At 44.2% G+C, this 19,409-nt stretch overlaps 2 protein-coding genes across 12 annotated transcripts in view; both read right to left on the bottom strand.

Annotated features, from left to right (window-relative positions):
* Nucleotides 1-8,003, bottom strand: part of BCLAF3 (BCLAF1 and THRAP3 family member 3) — a 35,812-nt gene extending 27,809 nt beyond the window's left edge. For both annotated transcript variants that reach the window (XR_005826169.1, XM_040582560.1), the window contains exon 1: nt 7,855-8,003. The gene's annotated coding sequence lies outside the window, so the exon portion shown is untranslated. The remainder of the gene's footprint in view (nt 1-7,854) is intronic.
* An 8,558-nt stretch (nt 8,004-16,561) lies between these two features.
* MAP7D2 (MAP7 domain containing 2) overlaps nt 16,562-19,409 on the bottom strand; it is an 84,793-nt gene continuing 81,945 nt past the window's right edge. For 9 of the 10 annotated variants that reach the window (XM_040582549.1, XM_040582551.1, XM_040582553.1 and 6 more), the window contains one exon: nt 16,562-19,075. In XM_040582549.1, coding sequence (XP_040438483.1) covers nt 18,826-19,075 — 250 coding nt within the window. In that variant the 3' untranslated portion in view covers nt 16,562-18,825. The remainder of the gene's footprint in view (nt 19,076-19,409) is intronic. The other variant, XM_040582550.1, reaches the window with a different exon arrangement.

The raw sequence follows: 19,409 nt of genomic DNA, 5'->3' as shown, positions 1-19,409 counted from the left end.
ATTAATGACCTGACATGCACGCTGCAACAACTGAAAGAAGTGCTGTAATTGTTAGTATGTTTTGAATGCTATAGATGAAAGGGAGAGGGGACAGCCAGCCAGCCTAAAAATCAAGTTTACAAAGAAAGGTGGTTTTGCAATAAGTTATATTCTGAACTTCATATTGAGCTTCAGATTTGTAACACATACTGATACTTTTACATGGTTACAGACCTGTTAAGCTTTAACTGCTCCATCAAGTCTTAACTGCTGTACATCACACACTTCATCCAGACAAAATCATGTATAAAAGACCACTTTTCACTTTTAGACTTAGTAATCTAATACCTAGACACACATTTAAGTATACAGCGGATGCACTATGACAGAAAGTACTGCTCCTGAATCCTGGAAGTAGCTCTAGGCATCCCTTCTCATAAAAGCTATGGGAGAATGAGAAAAGTATCAGTGGAATCCACCCTTCTTGCTCTTCTTTGCAGAAAGAGACTAGAATCTTGGAAAACAAGGATGAAAGGATATACAAACTCACCAGTAACGTGCCTGGTAAATAGGAATGGAGTGATTATTCATTATTTAGCAAATACAAGGATTAAAGCAGACTGAAATTACCAGGTAACTGGTTAGGAGTTGGAATTTGGACCACATACCCATGCCTACAGCTCTGAATTACCACAAGACTCTGTAAAGGCCAGAAATATAAATGGGTACAAAAACAGATCCATCAACAGCTCCAAAATTAATGAACAACCAGTCACTTGAAACTGTAAGAATATGCCCAGGTCAATGTCACTCTATATATGCTCTGGTATCTTCTCTAAGTATTTGCTCACAGACACTCATGAAGACAGAAAACTAGTATGGACTGGCCAAGCACAGCCTTTTTGACACTCCCAGTGCTCAAATCATATAAGTAAATCTTTTACCTGACCAACTAAAATTGAAAGGGGTGAAAAAATAGTAAGCTTTAAGGCATGTAAGAAACCTGGAGATGTAGTGTGCACCCACATGCTTGGCCCAGTGCCCCATCACCACCCCCCAATCACACTAACAAGTCAATAATGTATTACCACTTGCCATAACTGATTTTTTTTTTTTTTTTTTATGATTAGTTCATGGCTAAAACAGTACTATCTCAGAGGAGAACATACAGCATACTTCTGACGTCTACCACTACAGGTGGACATCAGACAAGCCATCTACTACATTTCAAAGTGACTCTGAAAACATTGACTTCCTGCTCATTAAGCTGCACCATAAGCTAACTAAACAATTATCTGCAAAACACAGAAATCGCTTACTTCTGGAGAAAACCTCTTGAATTTATTTTTTAAAATCTCAAAAGTCTCCTGTTTACCACAAGAGCATTTGCTCCACAATGAATCTTTCCATCTGACAAGGCATGAGGTTGTAACAAGCGTTGCAAGGGATAGTGAAATAAAAAAACTCAACCCCAAAGTACCCCAAGGTAGAATATTGGTTCCCTGAACTTTCAAATGTGAAGTTAGCACTGCCTCTTAGATCCTAAAGGCATATCTCTGAGGACTGCATAGTGCCAATTAACTTCAGGCCCTTTGTCTACTCAAAGATCATACTAGTCGAAGTTAAATATGATGCTCCAATGCCAGTACTCAAATATTATTTTTCAAAAAGTAGTAGTACTGTGACCAAAATACTTTCCCATTTATTATCCATAAGACACACCTTACCAAACTGAACACTATTTCAGAAACAAGAAAACACAATCCATGGCTAACACATTTTAAAAAGAAGCGCATGTCCCACAAGCTTCAGAAATTCACTACTACCCTCTCTTCTCGTAAACTTTAAGAAGTGACCATATTTTAAAGACTATTCAAAATCTTTCTATCTTCCCTGCAGTACTGAACTTTATCCTTCATTTTCAAGTGAGTATGTAAACACCAAAAGGACAAAAGTACCATTAAACCCCACCCAGCCATTACAGAGAACCAGATCTTCCAGGATCTCTCATTGTAGACCAATCAAGATAGGAACTGAATATACACAATGACAGATTCCTTATTCTTTCAAGATTGGCTAAACAATCGTACTACCAGCCTGGGAAGGACTGTGACAATATGTCCTAGATCTTGCCTTAGGGTAAACAGGACTACTGTAACTTCCAGCAAAGACACTCCTTTTGTTTAGTGGAAAGAAAGCATTCATTTGTTTCAATGTGCCTCCTAAGAAGTGATCCATGCGATACAATTTCCTAAGAGATTCGAGATGCAATCAATACACAGCATACAAGGCAGCAGACACTCAACTGCAATCAAGACTCCCAGTGTAACACCAGAATCACAAACTAATCTATGCAGAATTTCTAAGCATGTTGCCAATTCAAGTTTCAAGTTTAAATCATCTCACCTAGACCAGCAATACAGTTCCATACCAAAAGCACGTTTTTCGTGGGACAGTACCAGGCAGCAAGCCCATCTATAGCAGATTTACCTGAATCAAGTGAAGCTCCTATAGTTCCCATGTTGGCCACCCAGATGCTTCTGAAAGGCCAGATCATGTTGGAGCAGAGGTGCCAGGACCTGCTATGCTCTGGGTTCTGAATTTCTGCAGGTCCTCCTGCTGTACTTTATGGGATGTTATCACTATGAAAGCATGAAGTACTTTTTTCTTTTTTTTAACTAGGAAGCAATATTATTAGGTTCGTAGTACTGCTTGTGTTTGTTGTGTTACAACAGTAAGTGACTCATTGGAGAAGTTATCAGTAACTGTGCTTAGATAGTTTTTAAAGATTAATGAGAACTCCACCTTTTATTTTCTTTTCCTTGACTTTCAGAATTGAAATCAGACCACTTCCCTCAGGAGAAATGGCCTGAAGCCTGCTGCCAGCTCTCCTTTGATTCCACCCTTGAGATCAGTGGTTTGACAAGTATGAAATTCTTGTAGTATATAGATACTACAAACTTGAAAAGAGTATCTTGAGAAAAGTGAAAATGACTAGAAACTGTATGGGGCATGCCAACCTGAACACACATTCCTTCAGAAAGGCTATACATTTTTAGCAGCTTGCTCTCCTGTACAGAACATCCTTCAATCTCCTTTATTTTCTCCAGCATGAAATACAAGAAATCACAAATGACTGCAGTCTAGCTGAATGGAGGCAAATTGGAGCTTGTCTCAGTGCAAAGAGCTAAAACCTCGCAGACAGAGCACAGACTAAGCAGAAGTAGTTAACTCTCCTGTAAACAGATCAAAAATATGTGGACTGCTTTACATGCCTTTTGGGTGCCTTCCATCATCTACAACAGGTAGTGGAGGAAATCTTAGGCAGGACACACAAAGGGCAGGTCAACAGCAGCAGTGCTCACCGTCAAGGAGCTGTTCTTCAATTGCCGTATCACCGGTAGTAGATGGAGATGTCATTCCTCATCCCTTTATAAGGGACTGCCAACAACCATTGCCACCACCTCCCAAATCTAAGAGGAGGAAGGGATAAGCAAGTCTTTTACAGGCTGGGTCACACAGAGGGCAGGAAGACAGACACTGACCCTTGCTGCAAAAACTACCCAGCTCACTACTTTCTCACTCTGCCCAAAAAGATAAGGAGCAGCCGCAAGCTTTTCATTGACTGTCTTCTAGGTAGGAATCAACTGGAAGCTATAAGGGACAAGCCAAAGCATGTATTGCTGCAGTGTCTGTCAAAAAAGAGAAACCAGGAACTGAGAGTCTCAACACCAACACAGCCAAGTATTTAACAGAAATACAATCAAAGTAAAAAGCTCAGCTGCAATCCAGACTTAAAAAAGGGAAAGATCTTGAAGCCTGCAATACAGAAAGCCATTTATCGTATCCTTAAATGAAAAGTATAGAACTGGCAACTTTTCCAGTACAGCTGATTCAAAGGCTGTCCCACGTGGCTCCCACACCAGCCATAGTCCAAGCAGGACACAAGCCTAACATGTTCTTTCCCATTCAGCTTCCAGGCAAATCTTACCACCTCCAATAGCAAATGCCCAGGAAAGAGCATAAGAACAGAAGACCATCTCCCAGCAAACCAGCCTGAGCATTTCTGAATCTGCAACAAAGACTTCACATCTCCTTTAGCCAATGCTTCCCAGACTGGCCTAGGTACTATCACCGCAAGCAGAGGCTCCCAGTGCTGCACTGGGCGTGCATATACCCATTTCTCCCCGACTTTTCTACTAAACACCTTCAGCCTCAAAAGCACAGCTAACAACTGGCACCTCCATACACCACGCCCAACCCTGCAGGGGCTGGAGGAAGGATGTCATGAAGTTCACAGCCCCATGCTCCAGCACCAAAGGGGGTGCCTGGGGCAGAATTACAGCTCTGCCAGCCCAGGGAGCTGGCTCCCAACTCAAGGCCTATTGCCTCAGGGCAGGACATGTGTGACACGCTTGAAAACTATGAACTAGAACAGCTGCTTAAGTCAAGGACACACACCCTGGCTGAGGCAAATGAAACTCGGCTGAGGCAAATGAAACTCGGCTGAGGGATTTCTAAATCATTCCCTCTTAGACAACACAGCAGGGAACAGATCAGTGCAAATGACCATGATCCAAATTTCCATTCTTTTTCCTCACAGCCCTCTCATATTCAATGAGCGCTCTTTTTTATTACAAATGCCTTTTCCTGGGCTTCTGTCACTCTCCGAGTGCCTTCCACACCTCCAAGGTTATGCTTTTAATTTCCAACATATTTTGTAGCAGGTCTGGTGGCACCACTCCCCAGCCACTGCAGCCTTGCTGCCTGAACCCTCACCACCACCACCAGGGAGATGACAGGGCTATTCCTTCCTTTCTTCCTCTACAAACACACATTTCTTCCTCTTTCTTGCCATGCTGTATTTACCAAATTTCCTGATCTAGGAAAGGTGGGCAGTGATGGCAGGAGGCAGCACCATGAGCCAACACTCCAGCCAAACGTGCCACAACCCAAGGATCATGGTGAGCTCTGATGCTCCAGTTTATCTGCTGAGACTGGGCCTCCCCAGCACCAGAAGCACTCCTCTGGCCTCCTGAAACTGCAGTCACTGCAGCTTTAGAGAACTTTTTGTCCTCCTCCTCAGGTTTTTCCTCTTCCTCTGGCACAAGCTGGTGAAGGCAAGCTTTACACAGGTTGTATCCCAATACCAAGGACTGTTAACAGACAACCAAGCCTCATGCTAGCGAGGGCAGTGTGTGGGCATCGCTCTCCTCTGTTTGCTACAGAGATACAAAAATTATTGTTCTCCCTTACACTCGCAGAAGGATGAAGACCTACTACAAAGGTATAGGAAATACTGTATGCTTCAGCTAGGCCTAACGGACCACTAAACAAGTTATAAGTAAATCCCTGGGATACATCGAAAGTACTCCCTTGTGTATATGAGCAAAAGAGTAAAAATAACTGAGTAGATCTGAGCATGTAATTTAAGCTTAGTACAAAACGAACCCATTTAATGACACTAATTAGCAGGCAATGCCTCACCTTTGCAGAAAAACAGACTGTAATGCCAACTTGGAAAGACTGAGCAGGATAAATCTGTATCACATAATAAATTAGGTATTTCACTCTCAAACAAATAGGTTTTTTTTCTTACACAAAGAAAGCACAACCCATAAACATTTTATTGAGCCATTTCTATAATGCACTGGAGGACTTAAAAACCCATCTACTACAGAGCCTTAAATGTCACAGCACCCTCCCCAGCTGCTTCTGCCTACCTGTCTCTAATGAAGCATGTTAAAATTGCTCCCATCATAGCCCCAGAGACAAACCGCAACAACTTTCTACCTACTGAAAGCTCTCCAACATGTACAAACTGTGATGGAGTCCTTTGCCTTTCCACCTTAAGTCACAAATCCACCAGAAAAAGAGAAGAAGCTTCTGTTTACTCAGTATCAGCAGTGCCATGCAGCAGTGCTGCCAGGAAGCTGGGATGTCTGGACCGCCTTCCTCAGCCACACCGGAGAAATAAGCCCTTGCTGGAGGACTCCTAGCACATTTCTTCCCTTCCCTGCAGACAGCAAGGACCTGCTGCCACCTGAAAGGAAAAGCAAACCTGTGTGCAACCACATTGCTCACCAGCTTGCTGTGACACCACTATGTAACCTCCTGACAGGTGAACACCCACGAGGCAAGACTACACTGAAATCAAGCCCATCTCATCACAGCGCAGGCGGATGGAGAGTTGGTTTGATTGCTTTTACAAAAGCGGTGGCAGATATACCAGTTATTTTGCTGAAGGCAGATCTGGAGGAGTACATGGACACTCATTAAGACAGACAACTGTTTATCAGGGTAACAGGGTGTGCCTCTAAAGGAAGTTAATTAATTCCAGCTCACCTCATCAACACCAATATTAAAAAAAACACCAGAAAAATCCCCACGGCTTCTGGTTAGTTCTTCAGAGTGAAAAGATGAAAACAAGGGGAAAGACTTAGTCATCAGTGTTCTTTGCCCCTCTGTGCCTAGTCCTGCGTCTCACAGGGCAACACAACGTGGCTTCTGTCACCAGAGAACCTTCCATGCCTTTTGCATTATTTCTTCCCCTCCCTTCCTGGCATCCTCTTCCATGCTCTTCCTCCAGCGGTCCACACCCAGCAAACCTTTCACCAAAGATTCACTTTTCTTTGAGGCCCACAAACACACAAGGTAAGCAGGTATTTAAGATCCCCCAGCAATTTGAGTAGCCTTTGTTTTAAACCCTTGTAATTCAGAGACCTAAACTATATTTACAAGTGACTTGGGGCATTTAAGAATTGCAGTAAAAATCAGGCGTTGCTGTTCTGGATGGAGTTGAGCCAAGTAAGGAGACGGCTATCACAGATTCCTCCGGAGACACTACTTCCCCCTCAGGTATATGAATAACTGCACATAATCAACTAAACCAACCAAAGTAGTATCAAAACCCCACAGATTTGGTCAAATCAGCATGAATTTATCTTGCTTTGGTTTGACTCAACCCTGAAAATACATTAAGCTAAACCAAAGACACGCTAAAACTCAGATACGACTGCTACACAAAACCTAAGTTTTATAAAAGTTATTATAAACAGGCTAACTGAGGTAAATCCGTGGGTGACAACACATAAGTGACCAGGAACAGGGATCGCTAGTGTTAATGCCTTGCTCACCTCCGAGGAAAACGCTGTCCTCACACCCGAGCTGCGAGCCGCTACCTCAGCCCTGCGGCTCGCCCAGCGGGCTCACAGCCACACGGGTTTTCTGGAACCGTGGCGGTTCGGGGGCGCGGTGGCACCGGCAGCCCCACGGCGCCCTGTCGCCCCTGGCCCACGCTTTGTCCCCCGCACTCGGCACCCGGCGAAGGCCGGAGCCACAGGCGCCGTGCCACGGCACACACAGACGGGCGCGCACGCACACACGCACGCAGGCTCCTCGCAGGCGGGGCGAGGCGGGTTACGGCTGCCGCCGCTCCCGGCTACTCCGGATCAGCAGATCCAAGATGGGTTCGGCAGAAACCCCGCCGGCCCCCCGCCCCTGCCGCCACCGACCACACCACCATCCCGGTCTGCGCGGGGAAGGAGCAGCGGCACCTCCCACCCACCTCCCCTAGGCCGGCGGGCCCTCCGGTGGGCGACGGAGCTCCGTGCATCCCGGCCCGGCGGAGCACCCGGGGCCCGGCCCGCCCCCTCCCGGCCACCGGGGCGGGGGATGGGCCCGTCCGGCGCCGGGCGCGCAGGCGGCGCTGGCGGGGACAATGACCGCCACCGCCCGCGGGCCTCGAGCTCCTGGCTCTCCCTCACGCCGCCCGCGGCACCGGCCGGCCCCCCACCCCACCACGCCACGCCAGGCCAGGCCTGACCAGGCCCTGCCGAGGCCGCGGGGCCGAGGCCGGCCGGCCCCCACACTCACCGCCAGCGGGGCCGCTTCCGGAGCCGCCGCCGCCGCCGCCTCCCGCCGCTCCTCCGGCCGCCGCTGCTCCGCCCCGAGCAGGTGCCGGGCGAGGAGGCGTGGCGGGTCCCGGCGGGCCGCGCCGGGCGCTGCTGCTCCCCACGGGCGCGGCGGAGAGAAAGGGCGGGCGGAGGGCGGGCGCCCCGGAAGGGGAGGGCTGGGCGGAGCGGGCGGGCGGCCGGGCGGGGCCTCCCCTCACGGCTGCCGGCGGCCCCTGTTCGGGTGCCGCCTCCCCGCCCCGGGCTGGGCGCCGCCGCGGAAAGGGGCTGGGCAGCCCCGTGCCGGCCGTTCGTTCCCGGCCGCGGCAGCGCGGAGGGGCGCGGCGCCCTGGCCCTTCACGGGGCGCGTTCAGAGCCGTGAGGAGCCCCTCGGCTGGGAGGCCCCGTGAAAAGCGGGCCCCTCCCGTGACGCGTCCCGCCTGGCCCTCTCGGGCCCGGGGAACGGCTGGCGGCCCCTGCGCGGAGCCAGGGGCGGCCGGAGCGGGGCGGGCCCGAAGCGCCGGGGTTTGCTGGGGAGGCGCCGCGGCCTCGGCTGCGATGTGGCGGGGCGGGCGGGCGAGGCGAGGCCAGAAAAGTCTCCCCGAGGCCTTACGGGCCGGAGCCACCGGTTAAAGCCGCGGCGGGGCGGGAGGCTGGGCAGGCGCGGCCCCGGGGCTGGGCTGCCGGCCCGCAGGTAGCGCCGCCCGGGCTTGCTGGGCGCGGGGCTCCGGTGGGTTTTCCAGAGCTCAAGTTCCTGGGGTGCCCGCTCGGGTGTGCGCCGCAGCCTTGAGGCACTCCCCGGAGAGACTGGATCGATTTGAACACCCTTCTAGGCCGCTGGGATGCCTCCCTCCGTTGCCGGTCACGGTGCCCAGCGGGCCTGACAGGTCTGCCCTTTGAGCGAGCGAGTTTCTTCGGGAGCTGTAAATAGCAGAGGCTCGCACCAACACATACCAAAGCCCTTTCAAAACAGCGTGTCTTTTTATGGTAGGAAAACAGAGAAACGAAGATCACCCAAAACCACTTGTGAAAGGAGACACTGACGCTGTCTAGATTACATCAGGCGTCCAAGGGTGCTGGTCAAGGGTCGTGAATACTAGTTTAGTGCATTGTCAGATCAACTCATTAATATAAATACGATTCAAGTCAGATGTAGGCACATGTTTTTCTTCTAGCCCAAGCACAGAATTGATGTTGGTTTTGTATTTTTACAGTAGCTGCAGGAACATGGGCCATACCCCAATAAGGCATTGTTACAGTGGCACAGGCAGACATACTTGACCTGGTGTAAAGCCTGCCAAAACCAGGTTAGCCTGTCAACTTTTAAAAAAAAAAAAAACCAAAGTAAAGCCCAAAAAAGAGCTAGAGTCAGCACTCTGTGTTACGCAGTCTTGACATTTCTGATCCAGCTCAGAGCCATAGTGCTGCGTTTACTCCATTGTCAAACCCTGGCCTAACTGGGTCACGTTAGATGTTTGTGTTCACTGGATCAAGAGTGGAGAGGAAGGGCTGCTTACTGTTGCCCTCTTAATTAGATGTACTTCAAAAAGGTGGTCTTGGTTTCATTACGTTCCCCATACCAGCGTGGCTGCTGCCTTTGGCTATCCTTCAGACTTTCAGCTGCTGATATTTTCCTGCCCTCCTTTTATATGACTGATCTTCTAGTAGAGCATTACCTTCAGATCTTCATCTTCTCAGCCTTGGCAGAGTTGCTGTCGGTGGGACTGAGGGATCCTGCTTAACTGCTATAAATCTGGTTGCTGTCTTTGCCCACAGGATCCTGCTCGGTTCTTTCCATGCTAGCTCAAACATGGGGAACCCCACACGATTGCCCTACAAAATAATTTCTTGCATTCACTAAAACACTTTGCAGTTCTCATAAGAAAAGCATATAGAAGTACGATTTTTAAATTTAGTAGTAGTGTGTTACTGCATAAGGTTTACTGAAGTATATGGCATAGAAATACAGTGGCAAGCTGCACTAAACAATGCTTCCTTCCTCTTCACTGTGTTAGCATTTTTGTTAATGGGAGCTCAGGGTGAGAACTGGGCAGAGTGAGCTTTAGATCGAGAAAATGAGACCAAATTGGGAAGATGCCGTTAATCTGCACTTTCCCAAAGAAACCTGGGCCAGCATGGGGGGACTCAACAAGGTAATGTGCAGTACCAGCTTGGCATACCTCTTACAATATGCGGGATTATCTGTACAGGCAGCTATCATTTTGCTCGAGAGTAGGAAAGTCGAACTAACAGAAAAAACATTTTGTTTTCTTCCTATTTCAGCTGTTGTAGTGGTTTGCTTGTTCTCTGCATATAGGGGGGCTAGTGCTGCCCTGAAACTTAAAGTTAAGCAGACACCTCACCTGAAGCAAAAATTGGTCCAAGCACCAAGTACAGACAACCCACCTCTATGTGCATACAATAAACTTCTACGTTACGTAAACTAAATTATTAAACTTCATTATTAACCTAATTACTTGAATTCACCTCAGATGGTCTTGATCCAATATACATTTACCCTGATGGATAGCAGGACGGATACTATCCCGATGGATAGTAAGTGCACAAGGGTCTCAATAGTAGGGACTTAGTACTCTAAGACATCAGGAACTTAAACACATTTCACAAGTTAAATTATTATTCAAAGCAGTGTCTGTTAGTAGTTCCACAGCATTATTATTCTCCATCTCTAAATTCTGAAGGCTATTCTATTGCACAAGACTTGGCAATTACTGCTTATTAAGACTAATTATTTCAATCTATTTCCATGTTTTTTTCTAATTAAGTATCATTAGAATAAAGAATAGCTTTCATATTCCTTTAATGCTTAATTTAGTAAACATTCCCTTTGGAAAGAGCATGGCTGTGGTTTACATGCTAAATACTTGGAAATGATGAATGGAAGTCACCTGGAATTCAAAGGTAGAAACTAGCCCTCGATAGCAGACAGATCCTGCATTATCTGCTCTTTCAAGGAGGCATTTCATTTTCCACATAAAACATTACTATTGGCACTGAACTTTATTGAACCATGTTATGTTAGTTTTTTTAAAAGTGGAAGTAAAACTTCCCTTGATCCCTGGCAAGGTCAGCCGCTGAAGCAGGCAGAGCAAGGCAGCCTGAGCTATGCTGGGGAGCGTTGCCTGGGCTTTCCCACACTGCCAGGCTCACTGCCACAGCAGCCGCTGCCGAATGCCTGGTCTCCCCTGAGGTGGGCCAGATAAGTGAAATTAGAAGCTCTTTGTAGGGAGTGGGTTAGCTTGGTTGTCATACACAATTCATTTTGCTGTCTGCAGACAGAGCCCATAGATAGCAATACTTAAAGGGGAAGAAGCACATCGGAGCAGAGAGAGGGTCTGACAGAGTCAACATCTGCAAAGCCATGATCCACCATGAAGAAGTGCTGTCCGAGGGTAATCGTGGTTTTACCAGCCAGCATCATAATGACAGGAAATGTTTTGTTTGTACTTCGCTGTCTTGTTTTGCCTCCTGGTAAGACTTACATGGCTTCATTAACTCGGATCGCTGCTTTTGGAAAAGTTTCATATTTATGCTTTCTTCTTCCACTTCTCACCCACACCTACACCTTAGCACAACCAGGCATTTTTTTTCTTGGAGTTTTACCAAAATACTTTCACCAAACCACAAAGCCACAAATGTCTCCTGTCTTGAAATGAATCGGCTGCCTAATTCTTTGCTGGTGTGCTACTTATTTGCTTCTTCCGATAATAAATAATTAAAAAAAAAAAGATTTCTATTGTTCAGTGGAACAAAATTAGCTAAACTTCTAAGACCCCAGCAAAGAAGCATCAGCCCTTTCTCCTGCTTTATGGAAAATGAGACACTGGTGTTTAGGTCAAGTCCTGAGGTTACTTGTCAAAATAACTTCAAATCTGTTCACTCCTCATCCAAACAAGGCCAGAATTCGGTCCAGAATAAAGCAAAAAACTCAAGCAAATTCATTTGTAAGAACTTTAACAGCTTTCTGTGGAACCGTGGTATTTTTTTCAGTCTAGGCTCAGAGCAACAGATAACGATTCGCTCCTTATTTCCTCAATTAAGTCCTACATTATTTAGCTTTCAAATTTAAGGAAAGCTGTAAAGTAATTGTTTAATTAAAACCCAAAGGAATGTGAGAGGATGACTGACTGCATGACTTGGCTCTGATGGTATCACCAAATTACTCTTTAAAGAGAGCCTTTAGCGAGGCTGGGCTCTCACGACGTAATAATGCCGGTATGTTTTATTTATAAGGTTACCATAACTTTCCTGTAACAACATGTGAAAAAGCGCTGTTGCCGCTAGGCGTATGGCCCTTGTAAACTTGGCAGGATTTTGGCAAAATACCAGTGAAAACAATCTCAGTGTATGAATTAACACTGATGTGTGACACAAATACGGTAACAGGATTTTCAAAGCAAAGGCTTTGAACCAGGCTTATCACCCAAGAGGCCACAGCAGATCAATTTGAGGAGGCGGCACAGAAAGGCTGCATTTCCTTGCCTATGCAAAAGCCAGATCTTGGAAAGGTGAAAGAAGGAGAAATTGCAGTGAAACAGCAGGATGGTAAGTCTGAGGAGGGACGAAATATGAAAATGCCCAGCCTGGCAGGATGTGGTGGGCATGACTGGTTCTAGTTTGTCTTTGGACTTTATATGTACAAAGTATCTTCACATTCTTCACCAACTGTTACCTTCACCCATACTGCTTCCCCTCCCTCATTCCATCTTGTTTATTTGCTCCATCCATCAGCAGCTTTGTTTGCTACCAAATACTTTCTGCCCTAAAAACAGATACTGGCCCAGGAACATCAGCATCAATTTAGCTTGTAAAAACATAGGTTAGAAACACAAACATCTCTTGCCAAAAGGAAAAGAATTCTGGCCTGGTCTTCACCTAGGGAAGCTTCAGCCATTTCTGGCCAGAATTACATTCATTGCTCATGCCAGCAGTGCGTCATTGCTGGCCCTGACACACTACTGCACATACTCGGTCTCCAAAAAGATTCCTCGGACTTTTTCTCTGCCAGCTGCTGTGTGGACAGTCTTTGTCCAGGAGCTGAGAGAACAAACTCATTCCAGCAGGCAACACCAGAATTTGTACTCTTTTGGATTTGTGTATTTGAACTAAGAACAGGTTTAAGACAAGAAAAAGAAGGAAAAGGAAGGAGTGAAAACTGTTCCTGATTGAGACCTCACACCAGGAAAAGTAGTAGTAACTCCACAGAATTTATTAGTATCAACCCCCATAGCTCTGCATATTTAATATGCTAATAATATTTCAGACAATGTTGCCATCTGTATTTTAAAAGATAGAAGTTACTCTGAAAAGGGATGTGTGAACATAATATGGTGTTACAGAGACTGCCCTGATCCTGTTCACTGTACTGCTATGTATCGAATTCCATGTGAATGGCTGTTATTGCTATTAAAAATGTGGAAATACTGTCAGAGTAATTTCCCTGATTATGAACATCTCTCACACCCATTAATTTTTTCTCCAGCTATGTAATTTTATGTTCTTGGGTCCATTCTGTACAACGTCAATCACCTACAATGGCCATGACTTCCAAGTTACCTCTTTTAGACACAGCAAGAACTTGGGAGTGGTAATGCAAAGCTGCTGGTTTATTTATGTAACTATTTTAAACACTTATTCTTAGAGCAAGAACTTTGTAAAGCATGCAGCACACTGCTTGCCATTTCCTTTTATTCAATTAATCTCTCCTGCATCATAGTTGTATTTTCTCTAGAAATCATTAAGGCTTGATTTTAGCAGGGATACACATCTAGTTTTGTAATGCTCCCAAGTGAACATTACACACCGGCTTGTAGAGCATTTATCCAACCCTGAAAGCTGCAGGCCTCAGGTCATCATCGAACCCACTGGTTTAGAAACATTACTACCTCAGTCTTGAATCATTAGAAAGGCTCTAAAATGTATACGAGCTGGAGAACAAACAAAGCAACTGGGAGGAAAACAAGTAACAAAAATTATTTTGGTGGTCAAGAAACCATTTTCTTACACTTTACATAATTATTTTAAATGCTTAAACACCCTTCTCTGTTTCTGTCTGCAGTTTTAAGGGCTTTTACGCTTAACATGTTGTTTCAACAGACAAATTGGCCAACTGAGTGAATAGCATCACCTGCTCTTCAGCTGTAGGAGATCATAGGATAAGATAAATGATGGGATAAAAAAGTCGGGGAGAGATGAACACTGGCTTGCAGTGTTCTGGGCTGGTATTATTGCCACTAACAATAACAAAAATGCATCTCACTATCTTAGGCTTTCTATTATTTTCAAGCGCGTGTATTCTGGAAAGAAAGAATGAATTTTAAACCTGTTTTTCTTAAGATTAAAAAGAAAATCAAGAGAAAATTGCATTGTCATACGTTATGTTTTCCAGATTTTAGCGTAGTGGCCCAGCAGTAGTACAGTTTTCAGAATTTAATATTGACACTGGAAACTAACTCCCCCAAAGGTCATATAACTGCAATTTATGTGTGTTTGCACCCGCATACACAGAGGCAGCATATGTGAACAACCACTTCCCACATTGTTTTTGGAGGAACCAACAGCTTGAACAACATTGTTCTAAAATGAGAGCAAACAGAGAGAGTTTTCCAGTCTCTGCCTTGTGCTCTTACAGGGAGGGAGAGCGAAGGAGTAAGGAAGAAGTCCCACACGTTGCTAAAGCAGCGTATCCCTATGAATTCCTTTGTGCCGCTTGCAGGACAATCTCCCTCGTGTGCAGGATACGGGCCGTGACTTAGAGCAAACAAGAGTTAGATCTCACAGAGTCTTCAGCTCTTGAATATTAAACTATTTACTTTTTAATACAGGGAAGGATGTCTTCTACTGGGGTTTCCAGGCTGCCTCGCAGTGCTGAAGCCCCAGAGGTGTCCTGGGACCCTGGGCTTCTCTGACCAACCCTGACTGGTGCTGAAGGCCACGGCGCTACCTCAGGCACATAAGGCTGTGGAGCACTAAGACAGCTTCAGTGCCATGCTGCTGACGCCTGAAATACAGGGTGGTGGCTGGGGCACCTGAGCTGTCTACGCTGGTGAGGCCAGGGCCACGGTGGGGTGGAATGCAGCGATAGGTGCTGTGCTCTTTGTGAGTCACGGCAGCGGGAAGATCCCCACACTGCCAGCCGGAGCAGCAGCCTGTGCGAATTCTGTTGCTTTCTCCATACGCACAATGAGTACAATTACAGGAGAGACGATGATTTTCCCCTGCTTCCAGTCCTTTACCACTAGCTGAAAAATGCAGCCTGGGGGTCCGTATCTACCCTTCACTGATGCCACTCTGTTTTGAAATTAACTTACTGCAGAGCAGGAGGTCCACTCGGGGCCTTTGCTGGGGCCCAAAACAAGCTTTGGGTGTCAGATCCCAGGGCAACACCAGAGGAAGTGCTGAACCTTATCAGAGAGCTACTGTGATGCCCAAGTACCTCATAGGTATTATTTATGTATTAGGAACTTACTAATAGTTATATTAGTTATTGAAAATAAATCTGGGAAAGGACAGTAGCAGTGTCCAATTCTTCTCGGTGTGTACAATCCTGTTTTGCAGATCACTTCATAAAAGTAATCTAAAAAAATAAATCCATTCATCCATTTATAAATCCATTTATAAAATCCATTCAAGGATCACTGGTTTTTTTTTTCCTTCTTCTGCTCACAGATTGATTCTTAAGTGCTTTACAGCAGAAAAGATGAACGTAGGACTCATGTGAATCACTAGTGATCCTTCACCACGGCTTCAAGACCACTGACAAATTAAAAGTAAAGCTCATTGCACAGACTTGAATCATAGCAGCTAACACTGGTATGGTATTGGTATGCAGAAGTTACATCATCAGTGATTTAACCCCTCAGCTAACAGTATTTTCTCCAGATATTCAGCCAAACTTGTAAAGTTACATTTGAAAGAAAATATAAAGGAAAATATGGCAATATCTATCTTCATGAATACTCAGGTATCATGTTTCCTTTAATCTTCTAAATAAATGAGTGGACAAACAACACCAATGATTCAAGAGTTAGTAAGAATGAAATGAACTGTCACCGTGGAAAGTATTAATATACTTCCTAGTAAAAGTAGATTACCTTCATTTTTAATTCTGAATTAAGTTATGATTTAAAAACAAACAAACAAAAAAAAACCCACGTAGAACATTTCCCCCCAGTGTTTCACTAGAAGATTAACAGCAACTCCAGACTGGCCTCTTTCTAAGCAGCAGTATGTACGTGCACGTAGCTTCAAGCGAAGTTCAGCATTTGTGTTACCAATACCCTTAGAGAACAGCTCTCACACACTAAACAGCATCTACTGGCCATGGCTCCCAAGTTTTCCTTTCCTTGTTTTCTTTGCCAGGTAATATGCCAGAGAACAGATGCCAGGTCTGCAAACTGGCACTAGCACGGTGGATACCATGGTTTGGAAGCCCTCACCTTAAGACTCTTCTACCCCCTGTCTGCATTTCCTTCGTGTATTTGCAAAATCTAAGAAAGCAAATTAGCATACAGCAAAAGAAACAATGGTAAAATATTTTGAGGCTCTGACAACCACCTGTTCATTCAGTATTACACCCTCCTTCAGAACACACCTCAGAACAAATTAACATACATGGATTTCTAAATTAGTCATATTTTTGCTGGGAGTAAGAAGTGCTAAGAAACAAGTTAGATTCATAAATGAAAATGTATTTCACCTTTATACATGCTATACAAGACATGCAAATACAGAAATCTACAGGTTATACAATGACACTATAATAAAACATAACATGACATTTGTCAAACACCATGTCAAACAGCAAAACAAACTGGTTTTGTTTATTATTTAGGAAACGGATGAAGGACTAATTTGGAAGACAGTACCATGCTACAGCTTACTGCACAGTCAAAGGAAAGTATTTCTCTGAAGTACACAAACATAAATAGAGCTGGATTGTTGTAGGTATGATTTCTTTATATATCACACAGTATCACTGGTTACTTTCCTGTTGCTGGCTTTAAAGAGCTCAAGAATGGGGCTACAACTGAGCTCAAGCTATGCTGTGAACTCCCTCACATGTGAAAAAAAAACCAAAGAAAAAAAGCAAAACAACCCCACTCCCCCCAAGTTTTCACTTCTTTTGTGTTAGTGTCCCAAGACAGTTTTATTTGTATTTTATTCTTATAAGTAACTGGACAAAAATGTCCTCAAAGAAGCACATGACCCAGCATAAAGTTATAGTCCACTAACAGAAATAAAGTTTACACTGTATGGCACAATGTCTAGACATTATACATCCTTATGTGAATTCTTCCATACAGATGCTTACAGAATGTTGAGGGGGCTAGCAGTGTTCCCCGTGTGTGTCTCAGCCTTTGTACTTCTGCTGCAACATTTGCATATTGTTGCTCCTAATTAAATCTTGGTTTGTTGAGCTTATAGGAAGACAAAATATTTCTCCACATGTTAGAAAGCCTGCTGGTATTAATGAAGTGTCTGTATCTTCAAAGATTAACATGTTATCTTACCCCCCGACCACTCACTTGGATCTACTACAGCTATACTACCTATATATTAAGGGATTACACTAGGCACTTTGCCTACTTTGTTTACAAGTGTTAAAACAAATCTGGTTTTAAACACATAGTTGATAGTTGCTCCCAGACTAATTAATATTAACCATTAAGTGCCAGTAGTGACTAAAAGTGTCAACATAACCATAATGGGATAGCTCCCACATGCCACAACCAGTAAGAAAGCTCTTTTGATTCCAGCAGTTGTGTAATTCAAAACTATAGCTGAAGAGGCTTGAAAAATACACACCTGCATAAAAGTTGCCAATAACTCCTTATTAAAGACAAAAAGATAGGCACAAACTCAAGTACAGTATATTATTTCATTTCAATGCACTGTGGGCAAACCCCATCGTTATTTACAAGAAAGAGATGTCTAAATGGATGTATGAAAAAGCTTAAGGAAGAATTATTTCAAAATAAAATGCACAGGTAAAAATCACAGTGAAGTGTTGAGATGAATTTTAAATTAAAAGAAGAAATAAGTGCTTTACTAGCAGCTAAAGCTCAAATTCTAATGTACACTCAGCCTTCCCTGAAACCATCAAGGCTCTAGATCATTGTTTTTTACCAAAAGCAGCCAGTTGCTCAACATATTCCCTGGGAAAACAAAGCTCTATTCAGCTCTGATTATTTGACATCCAGTGTCAAGGACTGAAGAAGCTTTTTCAAGTGACAAGCTCATATTTTACTGCCAGTAGTATCATAAGGATATATATCCTCCACAAATTGCTAGCTCTGTCAATTAAAAAAGAGAGAGAGAAGAATATCAAGTCAGCTATGCAAGTTAGATGACCTCAGTTTTGTAATTTAAAATACACTTTTCCAGAAAAATTGACTGTGGCATTGTACTTCAAAACTGTCACTGAAGCCTACTAAGCTTTTTTCTACGCAGGCTTTCCAGGATAAGTGATTATACACTGTGCTGCAAAAGTATTTACAGCAGCAGAAAACAGTAAGCAGCAACAATAACTACCATTTTCTAGGCTGGCCCCACTTTGAACTGTTTTCTTCATGCAAATAGGCTTCAAATACTTATAGGAAAGGTATTGTATTAATGAAGAAACAAAAAAACTCAACAACTCTTCTCACTGTATTCTGAATGTATAAAGGAAATGTATCCATTTACCAGATACTTTTGGTTGCTATCATACGCTCAGTTTGCATATGATGCCAATTTACAAAGACCTGTAAATATGAAAGATTATGCTGAACTTAAAGATCTAGGAGACCAGCATTCTTCCTCTTCTCCATATATGCTGTTTACAACTGCTATATTTTTCTGGGAAGCTTGTAAGTAATCACAGCAATTGATTATATCTAAGATGTTTATCACCATACCGTACCTTTATCTGTTCTGCTGAAAAGCGAGGTTGTCAACAGATAGAATTGAGTGTATTTTCCTGTCCTGGACTGTTAAAACCCTCAATCAAGTTTTTGTTACAGTCATCTAGGCTAACAGTATCACTGGACATCTTGGAGTACGTAGCTTGGCCTGTGAAATCCAAGAGATCTTCCAGAGCCTTGGCATTACTTGTCCCATCTTGGTCCAAAGAAACACTGGGCATGAGTTCATTCATGGGTGAATATTCAGGGATAGAGATAAGTTCTTCTTTTGAAACCGGGCTACACAGAAAATACACAAAAGGAAGATGTAGAATAAGAAGTGTTTAACTTTTCATAAAGCAATAATCAAATTCATCTTCTGACTGTTCAAAAACTACCACTTATCTTAAGGCCAGCTGCAGCAAATCTCCATCTATAATATGTCCCAATCCAAACAAAAAGAGGTTGCCCTGTTCAGGATAATCATACCTAATTTACATTCCGTAAGGATTAAGGTTTGTGGTAGCTGTATAATGTGAACACTCCTCTCCTAAAAACATATTTCTGGTAGTTTACTGAACTGAGTTTACTGATTGCTCATTACTTCAGTCCCTGAACCACTCCCTTACCTAAA

This window comes from Falco naumanni, chromosome 2 (assembly GCF_017639655.2).
Source record: "Falco naumanni isolate bFalNau1 chromosome 2, bFalNau1.pat, whole genome shotgun sequence".
In the NCBI taxonomy this organism is placed as follows: Eukaryota; Metazoa; Chordata; class Aves; order Falconiformes; family Falconidae; genus Falco; species Falco naumanni.
Note: the sequence above shows the minus strand (reverse complement) of the source record. Positions and strands in the feature narration are given on the sequence as shown.